Raw genomic sequence first — 20066 nt, 5'->3', positions numbered from 1 at the left:
TCCTATGGGGCATACTTTCCACAAGCATATGATAACGAACAATGAGAATTTTGGACCATGCATGTAATGAGGTCTCAGACTGATGCTCCAGTTCATCCCACAGATGTTCAATAGGATTGAGATCAGGGCTCTGTGGAGGCTAATCAAGTGAGGTGATGTTTGTGTCTGCAAATGACACAGCAGCAGCAGCCTTATGGCAAGATACATTGTCTAGCTGAAAGAGACAATCATCACTGCCATAGAAATGCCACAAAGTAGGAAGCATTGCATTGTCCAAAATGTTCAGATACCTCTCGGAGTCCAATGTTCATGGTACCACAAACAGAGGTCCGTGGGCAAACCAGGAAAACTAAGACCATACCATCACATCACCACCACCACCTCCAAATTTCATTGCTGGGGTTACACACTCTAGTAAGAGACGTTCACCAGGTATCCATCACACTCACATCAGTCCATCTGCTCAGTTAAGAATGTAGCATGATTTGTCACTCCATAACACTGCTTTCCAAGTTTCCATGTCCCATTGTACATGCTCTTTGCACCACTGAAGATGACACTGCATTTGGTTCAGGTAATGTGAGGCTTGCATATTGTGATCCTACCATTGAAACCCATATTATGAGCCCCAAAACTCTGCATTCAATGTGTCTGCTGACAAATAGTGGTTTTATTACATATTATTCTTCATAGCATCCTACATCATGTTTGGTGAGTGTGGCAGGTCATCCACTGCAGGTAACATTTGCAGTTGACTCCTTGCACTTTCATCTCAGTATGGTGTCAACGATTTGACATGGGACAGCCCAACCTATGTCTCAATCATGCCCCCCCACTTCCTCCTTCCATCCACAAGACTGTGGTTTGCATTCCCTCAATCTGTTCTCATATTCAATATTTTCCAAACAGCATGCCTATTATAGTTGTAATAGGCCTGCAACATGGAATCCTATTACAACAACTGTTTCAAACTCTGTCAGTTCCTTTTTTGCAACCAGGAAACCAAAAAAAGTCTGAATGAAATGCCGATGTTATGGGATGCTACGTTTGAAATAGATTTCATTCCATCACGTAAGGATTTCATCTTACACATCTGGATGCATCATATTCCTCCAATTTACACCAACTACAAACACATGAGTCATGACATGGCACAATGTGCTTTGCCCATGGGGGGTGTTCATTGAATTCTTTCCAAGATGTGTATATGTTTACCCAAATCATTTATTCTCTACAAATTATTTTTCCTAATTAATGAACACTAGCCCAAAAAATATAAATAAATAAAATACAATAAAATAAAGCTTCTTTGTTTTTTTGTAACTGAAATCAGTTTGTGATTTTATAGCTACAAGGTGCTAAATTCAAATCTTCAATTAAACAAAAAGAAATAAAAAGAAATTCCATCATGTAAGGATTTCATCTTACACATCTGTATGCTTTTTATAATATTTTATTATGAATTAACAATAATAATCAGTAATAATACTAAATAAAATAAAAATACTAAGACAAGATAGATTTACTAAAATTTCAGACATTTTCAAACCATGGAGCCATGGTTTTAGAACATCTAAGACACTCATACATGAAGGAATTAGCTACTGGAATTCTCACTTATCCTCAGCTAACTTGGTATTCATTTCTTTAATTTTTTCATCATCAGACCCCCATTGAGTCAAGACTAATCATAGGAGGTCCCATTCTCTCTCTCACACACACATCTCATCATACCGTTACTTAAATGCATTCACTGTCTCTGCACTCATCACACTTTTAGGCAATGCATTCCACTCCCTAGCACACTCTCCATGCAGAAACCCTACTCTCATCCCTTGCTCATCCTCCTTATACAACTTACAGTGATGATCTCTTATTCTTCCTCTGTCTCCACTCATGCTATGAAAAATCTCATCCATATTAATCCAGTAATTATCCCTTACCAACTTATATGTCTCAATCATGTCCCCCCCCCACCTTCTCTTTCCATCCACAAGACTGCAGTTTGCATTCCCTCAATCTGTTCTCATACTCAATATTCCAGAAACCAAAAACCACCTTATTCAATGATCTCGGAACACTTTCCCAACATCTTGTTTTCCATATTTTTGAAAACCAGGTAATCAAATTTGTGCACAGTAATACATATGCAGATCATAACATCCTTACTTCTACAAGTCAGCATTCTGTACATCATTGCTATAATCTGCTGTGCTGCCCTCACAATTATAGTAATATGTCCTGAAATTCCAGGTCCCTATCCACTATCACACCTAGACCTTTTCATCTTCTCTAAGACGAAAAGGTCTAGGTGTGAAAAGGTCCATCTTTGCTTCCCAAATTTTAAAACCTTACACTTTATAACATTGAATTGGGTAACCCACTCATTTGCCCATTCATTGACTGTTTCCTCTTGCAAGGAAACTACCCTCTTCATCGCTCTCCCCAATTTTGCATCATCTGCAAAGAGAAGTGCATCTCCAGTTAAGCCTGCTCCAATATCATTAACATACAAGTTAAACAGCAATGGCCCTAAAACAGATCCTCGAGGTACACCAGTAGTGACTTTCCTCTTCTGGGACATCAAACCCTGATTATACAATTTGCTGATACCTATTCCAGTGCATTAATCTACTCTCCAACTCCATCTGTTCTAATTTAATTACCATATTTTCATGTGGCAATCTCTCAAAGGCTTTTGCAGAATCTAAATATATCACTGTGTATGCATCCCTTGTCCAATGCATTTTATAACCTCGTTATAATAAATAAACAGACTGCTAAAACAAAAATCTTTCTTTAGAAAACCCTATCAAAATCCTGTCTATCAAAGAGAATGTTACTGTTGCCAACCCATTTTTGAATCTTTGTCCTCACTAACCTTTCTAACACTCTAACCACAACTCCGGACAAACAGACGTGGCCCTAAAATTCAAAGTCTTGTCCTCTTTCTACTCCTTTGTAACTTGGCCTAGTTTAACACTCATATTAAAAAGGTACAGCAAAGCTGTGCCTTTTTAATATAAGTTAAACTCCTGGAACATTCCGTCAAGAAATGTGGTGATATACTATAAAGTCCTACAGTATTGTTGACATCATGTTTACTTAATTTCTCATACATGTACTAGTCTCTCACTATCAGTGGCTCCTCCCTTCTTACTGCTCTCAAGTTAACCCAATCATATAATCTATTCAAGTTCTCTTGTAAGGCCACAATATCTGGTAGATTCCTCATCACTTCTCCAGTTTTGCATCATCTGCAACAATTGTCTATATATCACCAATTAAACCCATCCCAATATCATTAATATATAAATTAATTGCTCACCAAAAAGTCTACAAAAAGTTAGATAGGGGTAAAATGGTCTAACCTACTCCCTATAAGGGGATAAAAGGTATTTATTAGCTGATTAAAAAAATAAATAAATAACAATGGCCTCAAAACAGACTCTGTGGCATACCACTAGTAACTTTCCTCTTTCAAGATAGTGCTCCCCATACAAAACTTAATGGTAGCTATCTAATATCCAGTCACTTATCCAGTTACCTAGTCTATCATCCAAACCCATCTATTTACCATAGTTATCAACTTGTGGTGTTGCAATCTATCAAAAGTCTTTGCAAAATCTAAGTATACCATTGTATATGCATCTCTCTTGTCCAATACATTTTTGTTTGTTATAGTACATAAACAAGTTGGTAAAACATGACCTCCCTTTAACAAACCCATGCTGAAAGCATAAAGAATACCACTGTTATCAACCCACTTTTGTATCCCCCCCATCTCTCACTAACCTCTCCAATACCTTAACTATAACTCCAGATATGCAGATTGGCATATAATTTGTTGCCTTAGCTTTATCACCACCTTTGTGAAGTTGAACAATTTTGCCTTCTTTCTAGTCCTTTGGGACTTGTACTGTTGCAAGACTCTTGTTAAACAGGTAGGCCAAGGCCGATGCTAACTCCTTGAAACATTCCCTTAAAAAAGTGTGGTGTTATGTCATCCAGTCCTATTGCCTTATTGACATTAAGCTTACTTAACTCCTCATATATTTTTTGCTTGCTCACCATCAAGTCTTCTTTCATTTCATTCTCTACAATTGAGCTTCTGATTTCACACTGAGGATGAAACAACCTGATGAACTGCTCAGTGAATTCCTCAACTATGTCCTCTGAAGCAGTTGCCAATTTCCCACCTTCATCCATTAACATCATCTTACCATAATCATTCTTCATTCTACTTGCCACATATTGAAGCTCATGGGGATTTTACTTGGCCTGATTTGATAATTTCTGCTCATGATGCACTTTTTTTGTCCTTACCTTACCAACTGAATCACTCTCCTGGCCTGCTCTTTATACTCTTTGTGCAACTGATTATTATCATTATTCATCTTGTGTCATCTCCAAAGTGCCTTCTTCTTCTTCCAGATTTCATGCTTAATACTCTCATTCATTTTCCATCTACCTTATTCAGCCTTTTGACCTGTGGAATACATTCACACATTGATACTGTTATGTATTTCTTTGTCACTTCCCAGGCAACAGTTATTTCCTTACCACTCGACTCCTCGTTCCATGCTATAGCTCCAAGCTGTCTCCTAAGCTTGTCATAATCACCAGCCTTGTACTTTCATATATATCCTTTTCTCACAGACATCTTCATATGGCTAGCCACAACCCAGGTGATCACTTCATGATCACTCTCGCCAACTGGAGAGAAGTGGGAAACCCAACTCACAATTACATCCTCCAATGAAATCAGATCCAAAATTCTCAATCCTTGCATGTCCTCCTTTACTTACTGCCTGAGATAGTTGTCTCTCAAGAATTCGAGAAACTAATTTTCTTTATTCCCAAATGCTATCTCTTCATTCTAATCTGTACTGACATAATTAAATCGTCCTTCCCTTGTTCACTAACCCAAGTTGCTTATACATTTCTTCATCACCACACCGCCACATTCCCTGGCCTATATCAACATCTCCACATTCCCTGGCCTATATCAACATCTAACTAAATATCTCTTTCTGTCAACCTCCACCTCACATCACACTGCCTCAAAATCTCTGTCAGTATTTCTCTTTTTCATGTCTACCTTATGTGGATATAATTCCCTAATTGCTATCATCAATGGCACTCCCCCCACCCACCTTCATTTTTGTCCTTTCTACCCACATAGAAAACACTGTACTATTCCAATTCTAATCCAGTTAGGATATCATCATTCAGTTATGTTTCACTTATTCCAATGATTTTGGGACAAATAAATTCAATTAGTGAAACCATTTCATCTCCCTTATTTTTAATACTCCTGGCATTTGTAAATAAATACAGCAGTTTTATTTTTACATCCACAACCAACCCAAGTCACTTGTTGGTTGTGATTCCCCCCCCCCACCTACCCTTGCCCAATAACCTTGATCACTGCTTACCATATATATTTGCTCGGTCTCAACTACCGTACTCACATCCCAACTGAGAAAGAATGGACAAGTCAAAATATGGACAAAATATGGGCTACTGTGCATAGTTCAATCACCTAATCTGTGTTTAGTGTTCCTTAATAATAATAGAAGTAGAATTACCCACCTTGCAACCTTTACAGATTTGGGGTTGTACTGCTCTAACATTTTCAGAAGGTTCTGAATAGTACATCCAGTATCTATAAGATCTTCTACTATAAGCACATTCTAAAAATTGATAATAAATATGTGTGAGCAAGAATGTCATAATAAATCAATACCTAAAACTAATAGGGAAAAAACACACACACACACATATATAGGGTCACCCATAAGTCACAAAGGGGTTTAAACGTTTAATCTTTTTTTTTCGAATATAACTTGCTCCCACGTATATCTTGCACCCCTGATTTTACTTTATGAAAAAATAAATTTTAATTTCTTTTTTCATAAAGTAAAAAAGTTTCGCATATAGTTCACACACGAAAAAACTTTAAGAAATAGATAGTGAATGCTGTTAGGGCAGTTTCCGATATTTTGGAATTCAGCTGAAGATTATCAGCATTTGACCTCAACAATCATCAGTTTGCCTTATTCTTTGAGTTGTGTGATCTTTTGTTATTACCATACCAATCATATTCATAGAGATGGAAACAACCAGTAGAGGAAATGTGGGAGTGAGAGCATTGACTTCTATTAGATCTTGGATTGCACAGAGGTGGATTAAGATTAAAAGACCATCATTAGAACTATTGTGCAACTGGATTTTGAGAGCTTGAGACATGATTTTGCCAGAAATAATTAATTTAATTGCAGAGGCATTGTTGCTAAAAAATTCAAATATATTATGTGATGAAGGCGAGTGGCTGAAAGCACAAATAATGTTAATTAAAATTTAAATGCATTAATTTTATAAATAATATGATTACTGAGAATTTAATGATAAATGTCAATTTCGTTTTTTCCTGAAAAACTTTAGATCCCTGCATATATCTTGCGCAATAATTTCTTAACTTTAATTTAGGGAAAAAAGTATGAGTTATATTCAAGTAAATATGGTAATGAAATACAGAACCTGGAGATTTTTTTTTATTAGTTATGAAAAACCATATCACATAAATGCCATCCATATTCTTGTTCACAAAGACGAGCGCTTTGTATGGCATATTCCATGACAACTGTTAATGTTTCTGGTTGTGGTGCCCTAATTTCTGCACAAATGTTCTCCTTCAGCAGTTGGATTGTCTGCTGCTTGTTCACATACACCTTTTCCTTCAAGTAAAACCATCCAGAAAAGTCAGGAGCCATCAGATCTGGAGAATGCTGAAATCGAATGCTGTTAATCTTCAAAATAAAATTGTATGATTTTGATTTGTTGTTGGGTTGTGAACTTTTCCATGATTAATTTTCCAAATGTTTCTTAGAATATCTGAAAAAAAATAAAATAAAAACTTAATAATCATAATAATTATTCACATTGTAAACCTCTTCACGACTTTTGGGCTGCCCTGTATATATATATATATATATAACTTTAGACACTTTTTGATACTAATAATCAAAATCACTCACCTTGTCATGTATAACAGTGAGACTCTCAAGACCAATGACTTGTACCTGACCTGTTGACTGGTCATCCTTCAACAAAAGAAACTTTTTGATATTAGAATTTTTAAAATTCAAGTTTATATCCAAATTATTTAAGCATTTCATACACTTTTTTTTTATTTGTTAAAAGTTGTTTTACTTGGTTATACTATAAATTAAAGATGCCAAGAAATTATATTCTTAGTTTCGTCCTTTATCCAAGTGTGAGCAAACAAAGTTTGCATGTGAAGTAACTTCACAGCTGGGCTACATGTATATAGAGACTAATGACTTTCACATCAATTGCCTTAGTATCCCATAATGCAATGCCACAATGAAGACCAGTTTTGATCTTTATTGAAGTCTGATTAGTGGAAGCCAAACCCAGAAGTGATACCAAAGTTGATGTAATGCAGAAGTTATATTTCCATATACAAAAAAAAAGTCATAAGGTGTCGCACTTTATTACTAAAATACTCTGGATCAGAGATGTGAAGACATTAGCCTCTTATATACAAGTAGCCCAGTTGTGAAGTTACTTCATGCACAAACTTTGTTTGCTTCCCCTTGGATAAAGAACGAAACCAAGAATTTGATTTTTTTGGCATCTTTAATTTTTTTTTATTTAGCTTCAATTTGTTTAAAAATTTCTCCAGCTACCAAAACAGTATCATGCAATCCAATTAAGCTAATTAAAGATAATTCAACTGATTACAGTAAACACAAAATGTATGAATAACAAATAGTATTACAAGTCAATCTAACGATTTTGTTATCATTATATGCTACGTTGCTTTTTTTTTTTTTTTACATTTTTTTTTATAGAAAGCCAAAGATTATTAGAAGGAACCCATATCAAGCTGAATATGATTGTGGATAGTGTTTCAAATGTATCAGACCTCTAAGGAGTCAAAAGACTCACTGCTGGAGGTTAATACTCACACAAAAAAATCATCATTAAACTGCCTTAAACCCATTCGCAATTTCTTCACTCACTATGCTCTCAGGAAATGCAGACTAGTTTTTTCTTATGGTGAGTGCTTGTGAATGACTGGAATGGGTTAACAGTGGAAGTGTTGAGCACATCAACAGTAACAAATTTAAAGAGTAGAATGACAGGTGCTGTGGAGTGAATGGACCTCTTGCAATGACAGCTACCAGTTTAACAGCAATCATAGATAATCCCAATCCATCCTCCATTAACATGTTAGATCCAAAGACCTGCCATGGACAAATAACCTGACTTGTCGCAAACCAAATTTAAAATTTGGTTCTCACTGTAGAAATCTGGTCATAAACAATGTTTCTACAATGGAAAAAAACAAATTTCACTTATAAAAAGTTACTTTTCTTTTTTTTAATAATTCATTGTTATTATTATATAGGAACCTCCATGGAGTCTGAAGATTCACTGCAGGAGATCAACACTAACCATTATTTGTAAATGCCTATCATATCTCTCCTTAAACTTATTCACTAACAAAGTACTCAACTGATTTTTGAAATCCATTCTACTCATCAAGTAAAAAAATTCAGTCCTCATATCCTTGCTAATCACATTCTTATGCAATTTCCCTTTTCCCTCCCTTCTTATTATGTATTGCAAAATTTCTTCTGCTTCAATCCTGTGAAGTTACTAAACTACTTTGGTAATTTATACGTTTTAACCATATCCCCCCCCCCACATTATGCCATCGAACTTGCACCATATGTGCAGATGAGGTGTCATAATAATATGTATCATATCATTGTTATTAGTAGCCAATTGTAATACATATATCTTTGGAGAGTGTTTAAAAGAGAGAGAGAGAGAGAGGGAATTTGCCTATGAACAGGTAGATTGCTCATAATCAGGTTTAATGGAAAAGAAAACAGCACAAAGAAATAATTAAACAAATATTTATTAATTCCAATATTTCATGTCTGTCCCAAAATCTTCTAGGATACAATATAAAAGTTTCAATAATACACACAAAAACGTGAACAATATTTGGACAAGGCTAGCTACCAGCACCCATAAAGAGGCTTCCCTCTATGGGTGCTGGTAGCTAGCCTTGGCTGCTTGCTGGGCAGGAGGTCTATAAATTAATGTTTTCCAAATTGGGAAGTTTAACACAATCATATTTATTTAGATTAGGTTGGGTTTTAAATTTGCTGCTAATTACAAAAAAAAGGTCTTTCAAGTTTGTATTTTCAGCAGTGAAGTATAGTAGATTTTCTATTTGATTCTGTATTTTCTGCAAACATAATTTCTTGTGTTGTTCAAGGAAGATGTTGGCAGATCTCCTTGAGAGTCCAAAATATTGACAACTTGCAAGAACAAAAAACCTTGTATACACCTTAAACAGAGAGGAGAGAATGTTGATCCTTAGGAAAGCAGATAGGACAACTAGCTTCATATGAGATTTGAAAGCGGTACAGACATATTTCTTTAACATTCTGGTTATTTTTTCAGAGATTCCCCTGATATGGAGACTAGTAATAGCATTAATATAATCTCCATGTTAAGAGGAATGTAAAGTGATGGGAGGATCAATATTCAGTTAATCTTTTTGGTATTGTAATCATTGTGTAGGAAGATATGATGAATAGAGGAGAGTTCAGCTGTAAGGGAAACCTGGTTGGAACAAAGATTGGAGGTACTGTTAACAAAGGTTTCAATGATAACATATTGTTGGTAGGGAAGATGATGGGAAGATTAGTATATGTATCTGCCCTTATGGGTAGGTTTTCTGTAAAGTCAGAAAGAGTGCCTTTGGGAAGATGTATGATCAGAGTGCCTAGAAAAGACATTATTGTTAATTTCTTTTTTTCTACATTGAACTGGATTCTGGGATGTTGGCTGTTGAGGTGGAGGAAGAAAGAATAATGTGTCTGTGTCATATGGCCAAATTATGAACACGTCATCAATGTCTCTTAGCCAGATAGATGGTTTGAGTTTTTTTTTTTTAAATGCTCTATGTAGAAACTGGCTAGAGAAGGAGAGAGCCCATGGCTGTACTCCTCTATTCTGTTTATATAATGCATTCTTCAAATGAAGTAACCAGTATGAATAGCAAAATTTAAGAGATCAACGATGTCAGAAAAGAAAATACTTTTCACTGCTGGCCTGGTTGGCTGAGTGATTAGAGTATCTGCTTTCCAACCAATAGGTTGTGGATTCAAAAACACCCAGTTCATTACACAGAAAAAGAAAATAACAATGTCCTGTCTTTCTATAAAATCTACTTGCATGTCTTCCCAACATCCCACATAGGTAGATACATCCACAAACTTTCCCATCATTCATTCTTCTAAAATTATCATACCATTAAAAGCCTTGTTAACAGAGTGTTCATCCTTTGTTGTAACCAGGCTTCATTCACATATGAAGTCTCCTTTATTTCTGTTCAATGGTTCACATTAAAAAAAAAGGCAGAACATTAAAGAAATATAATCTCTGCACTGCTTCTAAACCTTATACAAAACTTACTGCACTTATCCACTCTGTTATACACAATCTGGGAGATCTGGTAACAGCACCCCCTTGAAAAACACAAGAAATACATCTGCTGTCACAATCATGTTCGGTCAAGGCTAGCTAGCATGCTCTTGGATACCTTGTACAAAATCAAATGGGAGAAAAACTACTCTGCTTCACTGCAGCAAATACAAACGTGAAAGACTGTTTTTTTTTTCTTCTTAAATTTGCTACCAATTCCAAAAAACATCTAATCTAAATAGAATAGATATGATTGTGTTAAGCTTCCCAAGATTTGGGAAACAGCTATAAGTACCCATAGAGGGAACCCCTCTTAAGATTTAGGCTTCTAGTATATTGTTTGTGTCTTATTATAGTTTTCATATTGTATTTCAAAAGATGTCTCTGGCAGAGAAAATTTGGAGAAGATTTATGTTCTCTGAGCAAATGAGAGTGCCGTGTAGAGTTTCCAAGGTAGAAGGGGTAGCCTCATGTGAGTGATGGAAGTTTACATGGAATATCACACAGAGAAGAATCAGGAGTGAGAAGAGAAATTATAGATACTGGAATAATGAGAATACTAACAATTCACTTTTTTTAATATATGGGGAGTGGGCTGAAAAGTTCTGATTAAACACCTAGAACAAAAATGATAGCAACCACAAGAAAGAACATATCTTAAAACCCTTTAATCCCCATGTTTCATCAAATTGTAATCATTTTTTCTTTTAGGATATATAAAAGAAGACATAAATTCCTTCATAGTGATTATCACAGCTTTTCAGCACACTCTCGTGTATATGTATACACATATATATAAAAGCATGTAGACTTTGTCAGTTCCTGAATGTGTAAGTGCAAGTTTATAAGGCAGAACACCAGAATAAGATGATACAATTATTACCATCATTACACTTATTATCAATTATTAATAATTGCTACCATCTTATTCTGGTGTTCTGCCTTATAAACTCTTACTTGTATATACATATCTCAGAGTTGGCTGTCTGGTGTAATTGCAATATGCCCTATTTTGGTCAGATGGAGAAATCCACTGAGTTGCATATAGAAGAGCATGTGAGAGAGACATCTCGTATAGCAGCAATCGAGCCAGCACACTATCTAATCACGTTCTTAATTCTGCTCACCCTAACAGTGAAGATTTTATCACTTATCCAGACCACTGGATAAGTGATAGAAAACATTTTTAGATGCTATGATGAGCTTGAGAATCAATCTTAGAATTGGAATCTTAGAATTCCTGATCCTCAATCTGGTCCATCTTAATACTAACCTTAGCTATAACCTATCTGATTGTCACTCTTTGGTTGTCCAACTTTGACATACATGAGATCATGCCCTCGTGAACATACCCAACAATACTATGGTAACCAGAACATTTTCAAATGTCAGCAATATGTTTGCAAATTAATTTATAGCTGTTGTTCTCTTGTAATGGTTTTTTTTTTTTTTTTTTGCTCTTTACATGTTATGAACCTGATGAATTTTTTATTTTTTTTTATTTTGGTATCTCTCTGCTTCTAGTCATTAAATTTCTTCAATTAATATATATAGTCATTAAATTTCTTCAATTAATATATATATGTATAAATATTAATTTATACATATATATATATTTATACATTAATATATATATATATATATATATATATATATATATAAATGCAAAGAGTATTAGAAATAAGGCAATGAATTTAGGAGATTCAGTCTGTCTCTAAAGATTATTGGTATTAGTGAAATGTGGTTAACCAGATAATATTCTGGAAGGAACTGAAGTTGAAAGGGATAGCATATGACAAAGGAGGAAAGGGGGGGAGGGAATGTGATCCATAATGGAGATGAGTTCAGTCCTCAGGTTAAAAAACCACAAGAGAAATCACACTCATGGTTTTAAGATTGTATGGTATGAGGTAGAGATGATTATTATGATTAACATCAGACCTCCAAAGGTAAAAAGACATTGTAGAAGGTCCACACTCTCACACAGAAAGAGATTATCAAACCATGCCTTAAGTCCAGTCACAGTTTTTTCCACATTCACTACACTCTCAGCAATGCATTGGACTCGCCAACTACTTTCTAAGAAAAGGATATGCTCATAATGCTCTTTCTTACACCACCCTCCTTATACAACTTCTAGGGATGGCCTCTTGTTCTACCCTTATCATCCTCTACTTCATGAAAAATCTTCTCCACATTAATCCCAAAACAATCCCTCACCAACTTATCTGCCTCAATAATATCCTCCTCTTCTTCTGTTCACAAGACTCTGCAAAGTGCATTTCCTCAATCTGTCTTGATATCCTACATTCCATAGACTGGACAGTTCAGAAAGAATCCTATCTCTGAACCCTCTCTAAGAATTCTTATCCCCTTGAAAACCAGAAGACTAGATCACCTCTTTGCTAGTTCCTTCAAGGTTCTCATTACTGACATAATACATTGAGATGTTCTCACAATTTTTTGAATGTGACTCTTAAACTTCTAGTCCCTGTCCATCACTCCCAGATCTTGCATCTCCCTGTTTCAAAATTTGTATACTCTGCATCCCAAACTTGCCTTTAAAGACATTAAAGACATTTTGTAACATTAAATTGATGCTCCACTTACTTGCCCACTCAAACAGTATTGATATCCTCCTGTGAGGTCACAACACCTACTCTGCTTATAGTTCTTCCTAACTTGGCATCATCTACATTACAATTGCATATCTCCAGTTAAGCCTGTCCCAATATAAATAATATACAAATTAAACAATAATCACCCTAAAACACCCCTTCAGCACTTCCAGTAGTGACCTTTCTCTTTTGGGATACCACTTCCCCATACACAACCTGCTGATAGCTATCTGATAACCAATCAGCTATCTAACTCACTCTCTTATTCAATTTCTTATCCACTAGTAGGCCTTTATCCAGTGAATACATCACCTTGCTGCAATGTGTAAGCAGATTGCTAAAACAAGATCTCCCATTAATAAACCCATGCTGACTATCATAAAGAATAGTACTATTATCTACTGAATATCTCCCTTTAAGCCATTTCCTATATTATTTATGTACAAATTAAACAACAATGGCCCACGCACAGAGCCCTGAGGCACACCACTGGTCACCTGCCCCATCCTTTACTCTGCTCCTCCATACACCACTTTCTGGTCCCTGAGCCATTCTCCTATCCATTTTACCAGTTTAGTATCCATCCCCATCTGCTCCAATTTGCACAACAGTATTCCATGTGGTATCCTGTCAAAAGCCTTAACAAAATCCAGAAGTACCATTGTGTAGCCATTTCCTTTGTCCACCTCAGATGTCATCTATTATAAAAAGCTAATAAATTGCTAAGGCAGGATCGACCTTTAACAAAACCATGTTGGCCCCTATAGAGTATCATATCCTGATCCACACATTCTTGAATTTGTGGATCAGGATAAGCACCTCTGATTTCTTAACTTCAATTCTCACATTAGTTATTGCTACAGGTACAGAGATATTCTCACTTGAGTGATAGACTTTTGAAAAGTGATCACTCAATAACTCTACTATTACATATGAATTGGTCACCTTGATACCATCAGCACCCACTAAGGTTATCCTTCCGAAGTCATTCTTCCTTTTACTTGCCACACAGTGGAAAAAACTCTTTGGGATTACCCTTGATCTCTTTGGCTAAGGTCTTCTCATAATCTGATTTAGCTTTTCTTACTATGCTGGTAACCTTCCTAGCTTCAGCCTTGTTCATGGGTGTACTGATCGCCTTTCTCCTTGTAAATTCTCCATAACATTTTCTTTTTTTTGCAGATCAAGCTTGATACTACTACTACTACTTATCCATCTAACACCTACCTTGTGTGTCTTCCTGACCATAGGGACACAATCTGATATTGCCTTCCTCAGATACCCGCTGATTTTATCCCATGCACTACTACCATCTTTCCCCTGCAATATGTTCTGCCATGGGACTGCTGCAAGCTCACTCCGAAGCTTGTTATAATTGCCTAACCTGTAGTTCCATATATACTATCCCTTCTTAAGAGAGAAATCCACAAATTTTGCAACCTCCCAAGTCAATACCACATGATCGCTCTTACCAATTGGAGGTAACGAGGACACCTTACTCATGCATATGTCCTCTGAACCAATGATCAGGTCCAACACTCTCACACCACGTGTCCCTTCAGTTATGTGCTGTTTCAAGTAATTATCTCGTAGAAGATGTAGGAATTCCATTTCCTTTTTGCCATGTGATATTTCCTCCTTCCAACTGATATCATCATAATTATGAGGCTCAGATCTGAAAAACCTTGGAATACTATACTTACATTTGGGGTAGTACACCCAAAACCTTTCTTAGCATTTTTCATAATATACAGAAGAGGGCAATCTGCTAAATAGGCAATCCCTCTCTCAGAGATTCTTTTCAATCACTTTCCCAATAGGCACCTTTTTCACATCATGTCTTTTCTATAAGTACTTTGCACTTTTGTGAGCATTGTGCTGGTCAAGTGGCCACTACCATTCATCCACTTTTTTTCTTATCATGTAAGAATTACAGCAGCCACAGTCCAACATTCCTAACATCCTCAACTCCAAACATACTGAACAAACTTATCATCTTTCTTCATTCCATCCATCTCTGTTCTTCAGAATAATCTCCTCGATACTGTATTTTTCCCAACGAATGCAATTTCAACTCTTCCAAGAAACATTAATAGATTGCTTCTTTCTACTAAATCACTTGCCCATGTATGGCACTGTTGTGTTATATGTTTTGTGACCTTACATCGTCTGTGGGGTGATTATTAAAAAAAAAACATTCATTACTGCTTCTGGAATCCACTCTCCTTTACATTGTATATCCCCCCCCCCACCATTTCCCCATGCAGCTTGCTTTTCTGTTCTTACATTCTCATCTCACAGACTACTCTCCTCTCCATTCACAAACATTTAAGACTCACCTGATCCACTCTTCTGCTTGTTTATATTGCTTCTGTCTTCCTCTGATCTCTTCTTTGCATCATTCATTACCCTTCCTTCTATCAATAGTCTCTCTCTCCAATAGATTCACACCAAATCTAATAACTGCATCAACATCTACAAAAGCATCAACAAACTACATCCTTTTCTCTTCATACTGCTCTGTTAGCATACCATTCTTGATTTTTGTTCATTGTCTCAACTCATCATTGTCCTACCTGGGTAACACACCAACTACACTTCTTACCACAGTGTTATCTTTCACTCTCCTCAATAATCTCCTGATATCCATCCTCACATTCTCCTTAAGTCCAACCAATTCATTTGTTACTACCACCACCATTAACTCCCTTGGTCCATTTTCCTCCTGAAGGGGGTGAAGCAACCTCTCCAAGGTTTCTTCATCCCCTTCATAATCCCAATCACCAGATCTGAGCATAATAATTCTGATGTGATCTGATCAGGACTTTATACAATGGAACCACAATCCCTTTATCTCTTCTGGCCAATGTGCTTCTCAATACTACAGCAAATAATCTGGGTTGTCTTCACAACCTTTGCAATATGTCCTCTAAACTATCATCACCACAAGATTTTTTTGATTCTTTCACTTTTTCCTGTATAACTCCAGCCTACCAAGGAGTATGAAGCATCCTTGCTTCAAACTCGTGACATCCCAATAATGTGCCTACTTTTCTAGCTTATTCAAATCCTCTTGAAGAGCCATAGCACAACACTATTAATAATAATCTTCATCATCTTCATCAAGCAAATGAATCCCTGTAATCCAGTGAACGAAGATTGAACAGGCAGTCTCAATACTGAACTCTGCCTGTAACCTTACTGCTGCCCAATACTGTCACCCCTCACATATACAACTCTCAGATGTCTATCAGAAAGTCCTAGTTTTCAGTCCACTAACCTGATATCTAAATCAGGTTAGTGGACTGAAATTTTATACTTAAATATCAACTTGTCATGTGAAACCCTATCAAATGTCTTTTCAACAAGTTTTCTTTTCTTCTTAACACAGTAATTTTTTGTGGATGTTGCAAAGTAAAAAAAAAAAAGAAACAGCAGAAAAGTCAAGAAATATCTGTTAACACAAGAATATCTGGAGAGAAGTAGGATGATTAATGATCAGTTTATTAGGATATTTTATCCTTGGGAAATACATTTTATCCCTGGTGTGATGAGAAGTATTGAAAAATTTGAAGTCAATGAAATAGATGCATTATTAGTACTTGGAACATCAACAAGAACCAGGAGCAAAATTTGGCTGGATAAGATTTTGCCACATATATTTAATGAAATGTGCTAAGAAACTGCCAATACTATTGATCTGGTTGTTTCATGCAAGTCTTACAAATAGAAGAATCACTAAGGAGTGGATAGAGAATAAGATAGTGTCATTGCATAACAGTGATAAAATGAAGTTACCAAAGTATAAATTTTATTTTTCTCTGGTGGTTTAAGATTTTGAAAAAATTAGTATGAACTCCTATAAGAACTAGAATAATGAAAATACTATTAATGTAAGTCAGTATGGATTTTTTTTTAAGAGAGACTTCTTCCTGCAATCTAGTCACCTTTCATAATAAAGTAACAAGAGAGTCGATAATAAGAATGCATATAATGTAATTTTTATGAAGCACAAGCACTTAATATTTTTTATTATTATTTCATGACACTTCCAAGGAGTCCAAGGACTCATCGAGAGAGGGCACCTACTCTACAACTCTCCATCTCCACCAACTACACCTAACCTTTACTATTATCATCAACATCAATGCCATCTACTGCCCACCACCACAACTAGTATTTTTTTTTCTGTTCGATTCTCGTCACGACAAGAATCAGACTTAAATCAAAGGGCACAATGTAAAGGCGTTCTTCCAATTGCGCTATGGAGGCAGTTATGTATGCTAATATATGGTGCTGCCTGACCAGTTGATATATACAAGGAGGTGCAAAAACTGTTTAGATAAATGACTATTGGATCAGATTGCATTTGCTATCCAATGGATATCAGAGTTGCATATAGGAATCAACTCTGATATCAGGCAAAGAAAGCTTACAAGTATGAGTTCCCAGCACTGGAACCATTACTATTCAGCCTTTGTGTCAACAATATCGTCACTAAGTTGCAGAGAACTGCTCAGCTATATCCATATGATAGTCATGATATTAGTAATAGTACCAAATGTTGGATCTTTTTAGGAGGATTTGAATAAGGCGAAAGGTTAGGTGAGTTAAGATATCAGTTTAACGCAGCATCATTATATGTGTCATTTAATTACATCATCACTATACTGAGTAAGTGGAGATAACAAGGGATCTTGGTGTGATCGTGGATATAAATTTGCATTTTGGGCTGGGGGGGGAAGACATGATGATGATGGGGACAACTCAAAGCACTGAGGATGCTGACCAGCAGAGAGTGCAGTGATTCTGTGATCAGAATACACCTGCATAACTATGCATAGATCTGCTTGCCATGATTTCATGAAGCTTTTAAAAAGAAAATGTAAAAAATAGGTAAAAAAAAATTACACTTGGACTGTAGAATGCTGACTATGATGATAAACTGAGAGCATGTAATCTTCAGAGTTTGTGGATAGAAAGTGGAGGGTTGATATGAACGAGGCATAAAGAGATAGTGAATACATAGATATCATCAGTGATATTTTTTGCATGGAATAAAAACATTTTATATTGTCTGAGAGAATGCAAACAGTGAACATCTTTAAAGAGAAGTATAACATATTGTGATTTTAAAACTCCTGCAAAAGAGTCTCACAACTCCCTAAAACAATAGTCGCCAGATTTGAAATTTGCTGCATATTTTCATTCTCTCATGATTATATTTCATAAAAAATAGCCTCTTGATTTTTTAATTTTTTTTTTAATCTGATCCACACACAAACCCACAAGACCTATAGCCCATTAGTGCATGTATGGACAAGAGTAATCGAAGAGAGGAAGAGTCTGCTCACATTTTGCTTGAACAGCTGAGGATTGTAATCTTTGGGGAAGGCAGAGTGGGGAAGACTGTTCCAAAGGACAGAAGTAGATGGAATGAAAGAGGAGCCAGTGAAGTTGATTCAGTGAGTTTCAAGATGGACTATAAAAGGGTGTTGGTTAGCAGTGGCTCTTGTTTTAATGATTTTGGAGGAGAGTGTGGATGCATAATAATGGTCAATTCAGCTGAGCACTGTCCATGAATGTATCTGTAGAAGAGGCACAAGACAGAAACTGAACATCTATGAGAGAAGGGGATCATTAATTAGCCAGACTGCCCTCTTCTGGATAGAATCGAGCAATCTCTTAGAGAGGATTTTGGTGCACCACCCCAAATATGGGAGCAATATTCCATCGCTGGGCAGATTTGGGCTTTGTGTAGAGTTTTAGCACCTGTGAAGTAGTGGTAGATCTTGAGGATTGTAATACTTGAGCATTACAAGGTTTGTTGAGTGAAAAAGAGCAATGGAATGTCATCAGAAAAGCTACAGATAGCATTGGAAGTCTGTGAGAGCAGGTCATTTATATACAAGAGGAGGAGAGTGGGTGAAAGAACAGAACCCTGGGGGTACTCCTGCATTGGTGTTAGGTTGTTGACCTTTTCCATAATTTTTGAGAGAACAGACATGAGAACCAATGAACTACTATCCAATTGATGACTTTTATCACCTTTCTTTGGGATGGGTTGGATGATGACCTGTTTTCATGTTGTAGGGAAATCTGAGGAGAGTAAACTGTCCACCATTACGTGTAGTGAGTGACTAGTGATAAAGTTGGTGATCCAGTTGCAGAGTGAAGGCTGACAGACTGCCACAGGATGGCAGTTTGGTGAGTAGGCCAAACCTAATCAAATGCCTTTGAAATGTCGAGGACAACCATGTGAGTTTCTTCAAATTTCTCCATGGCCACCTGAGTCCATAGAATGGTGGTGAAAGCAAGATCAGCTGTAGATCGCGAGGGGCAAAATCCATACTGTTGGTCACTGATTAGTTGATATGTCTCTAGGTGTTTCAAGAGAGAGAGAGTTGGTTGTTGACGACCTTCTCCTGAGAAAACCAATGAACTACTATCCAATTGCTGACTTTTATCACCTTTCTTTGAGATGGGCTGGATGTTGACCTGTTTTCATGTTGTAGGGTAGATGCCAGTTAAATAGAATAGATTGAAGAAGAGATACAGGTAGGGGTTAGTTCTGGGGCACTATTTGTTAATAAAATAGGTTGGGATGCCATCAGGACCAGATGCCTTATTTGTGTTCAAGTTATTAAGTCTTCTTCAGATTTCTTTTTGTCAGAAGACTATGGAGACATGAAGGGAGCCATTCTTTATGGAGTGTAGAGAACTTTTCCCAGGTCATCACTGCAGGAATTGGAAGAGAAGAGTGATGCCAGTAAGTTGGCCTTGTCTTTTGGTAAAGTGACTACAATCAGGATGTGAGAGTGGTGGAAACCTTGGTTTGCAGAAGTTGTGTCAAATGGCCTTCCCAAGGGACCAGAAGGAGTGACTGCCATTTGGGCAGGAGAAAGAAACTTT

At 36.4% G+C, this 20066-nt stretch overlaps 1 protein-coding gene across 1 annotated transcript in view; it reads right to left on the bottom strand.

Moving 5' to 3' along the window:
* The window catches only part of LOC150105667 (hypoxanthine-guanine phosphoribosyltransferase-like), a 79781-nt gene that overhangs the window by 22528 nt on the left and 37187 nt on the right, over positions 1-20066 (bottom strand). The window contains exons 4-5 of the mRNA XM_090394987.1: positions 7041-7106; positions 5596-5696 (exon numbers count right to left, since the gene is read on the bottom strand). Of these exons, the coding sequence (XP_090251113.1) occupies positions 5596-5696; positions 7041-7106 (167 nt within the window). The remainder of the gene's footprint in view (positions 1-5595; positions 5697-7040; positions 7107-20066) is intronic.

Source organism: Typopeltis vanoorti, chromosome 6 (assembly GCF_054136105.1).
Source record: "Typopeltis vanoorti isolate ZY-2024b chromosome 6, IOZ_Tvanoo_1.0, whole genome shotgun sequence".
In the NCBI taxonomy this organism is placed as follows: domain Eukaryota; kingdom Metazoa; phylum Arthropoda; class Arachnida; order Uropygi; family Thelyphonidae; genus Typopeltis; species Typopeltis vanoorti.
The sequence above is the reverse complement of the archived record's forward strand: the minus strand, read 5'-3'. Positions and strand labels throughout refer to the sequence as shown.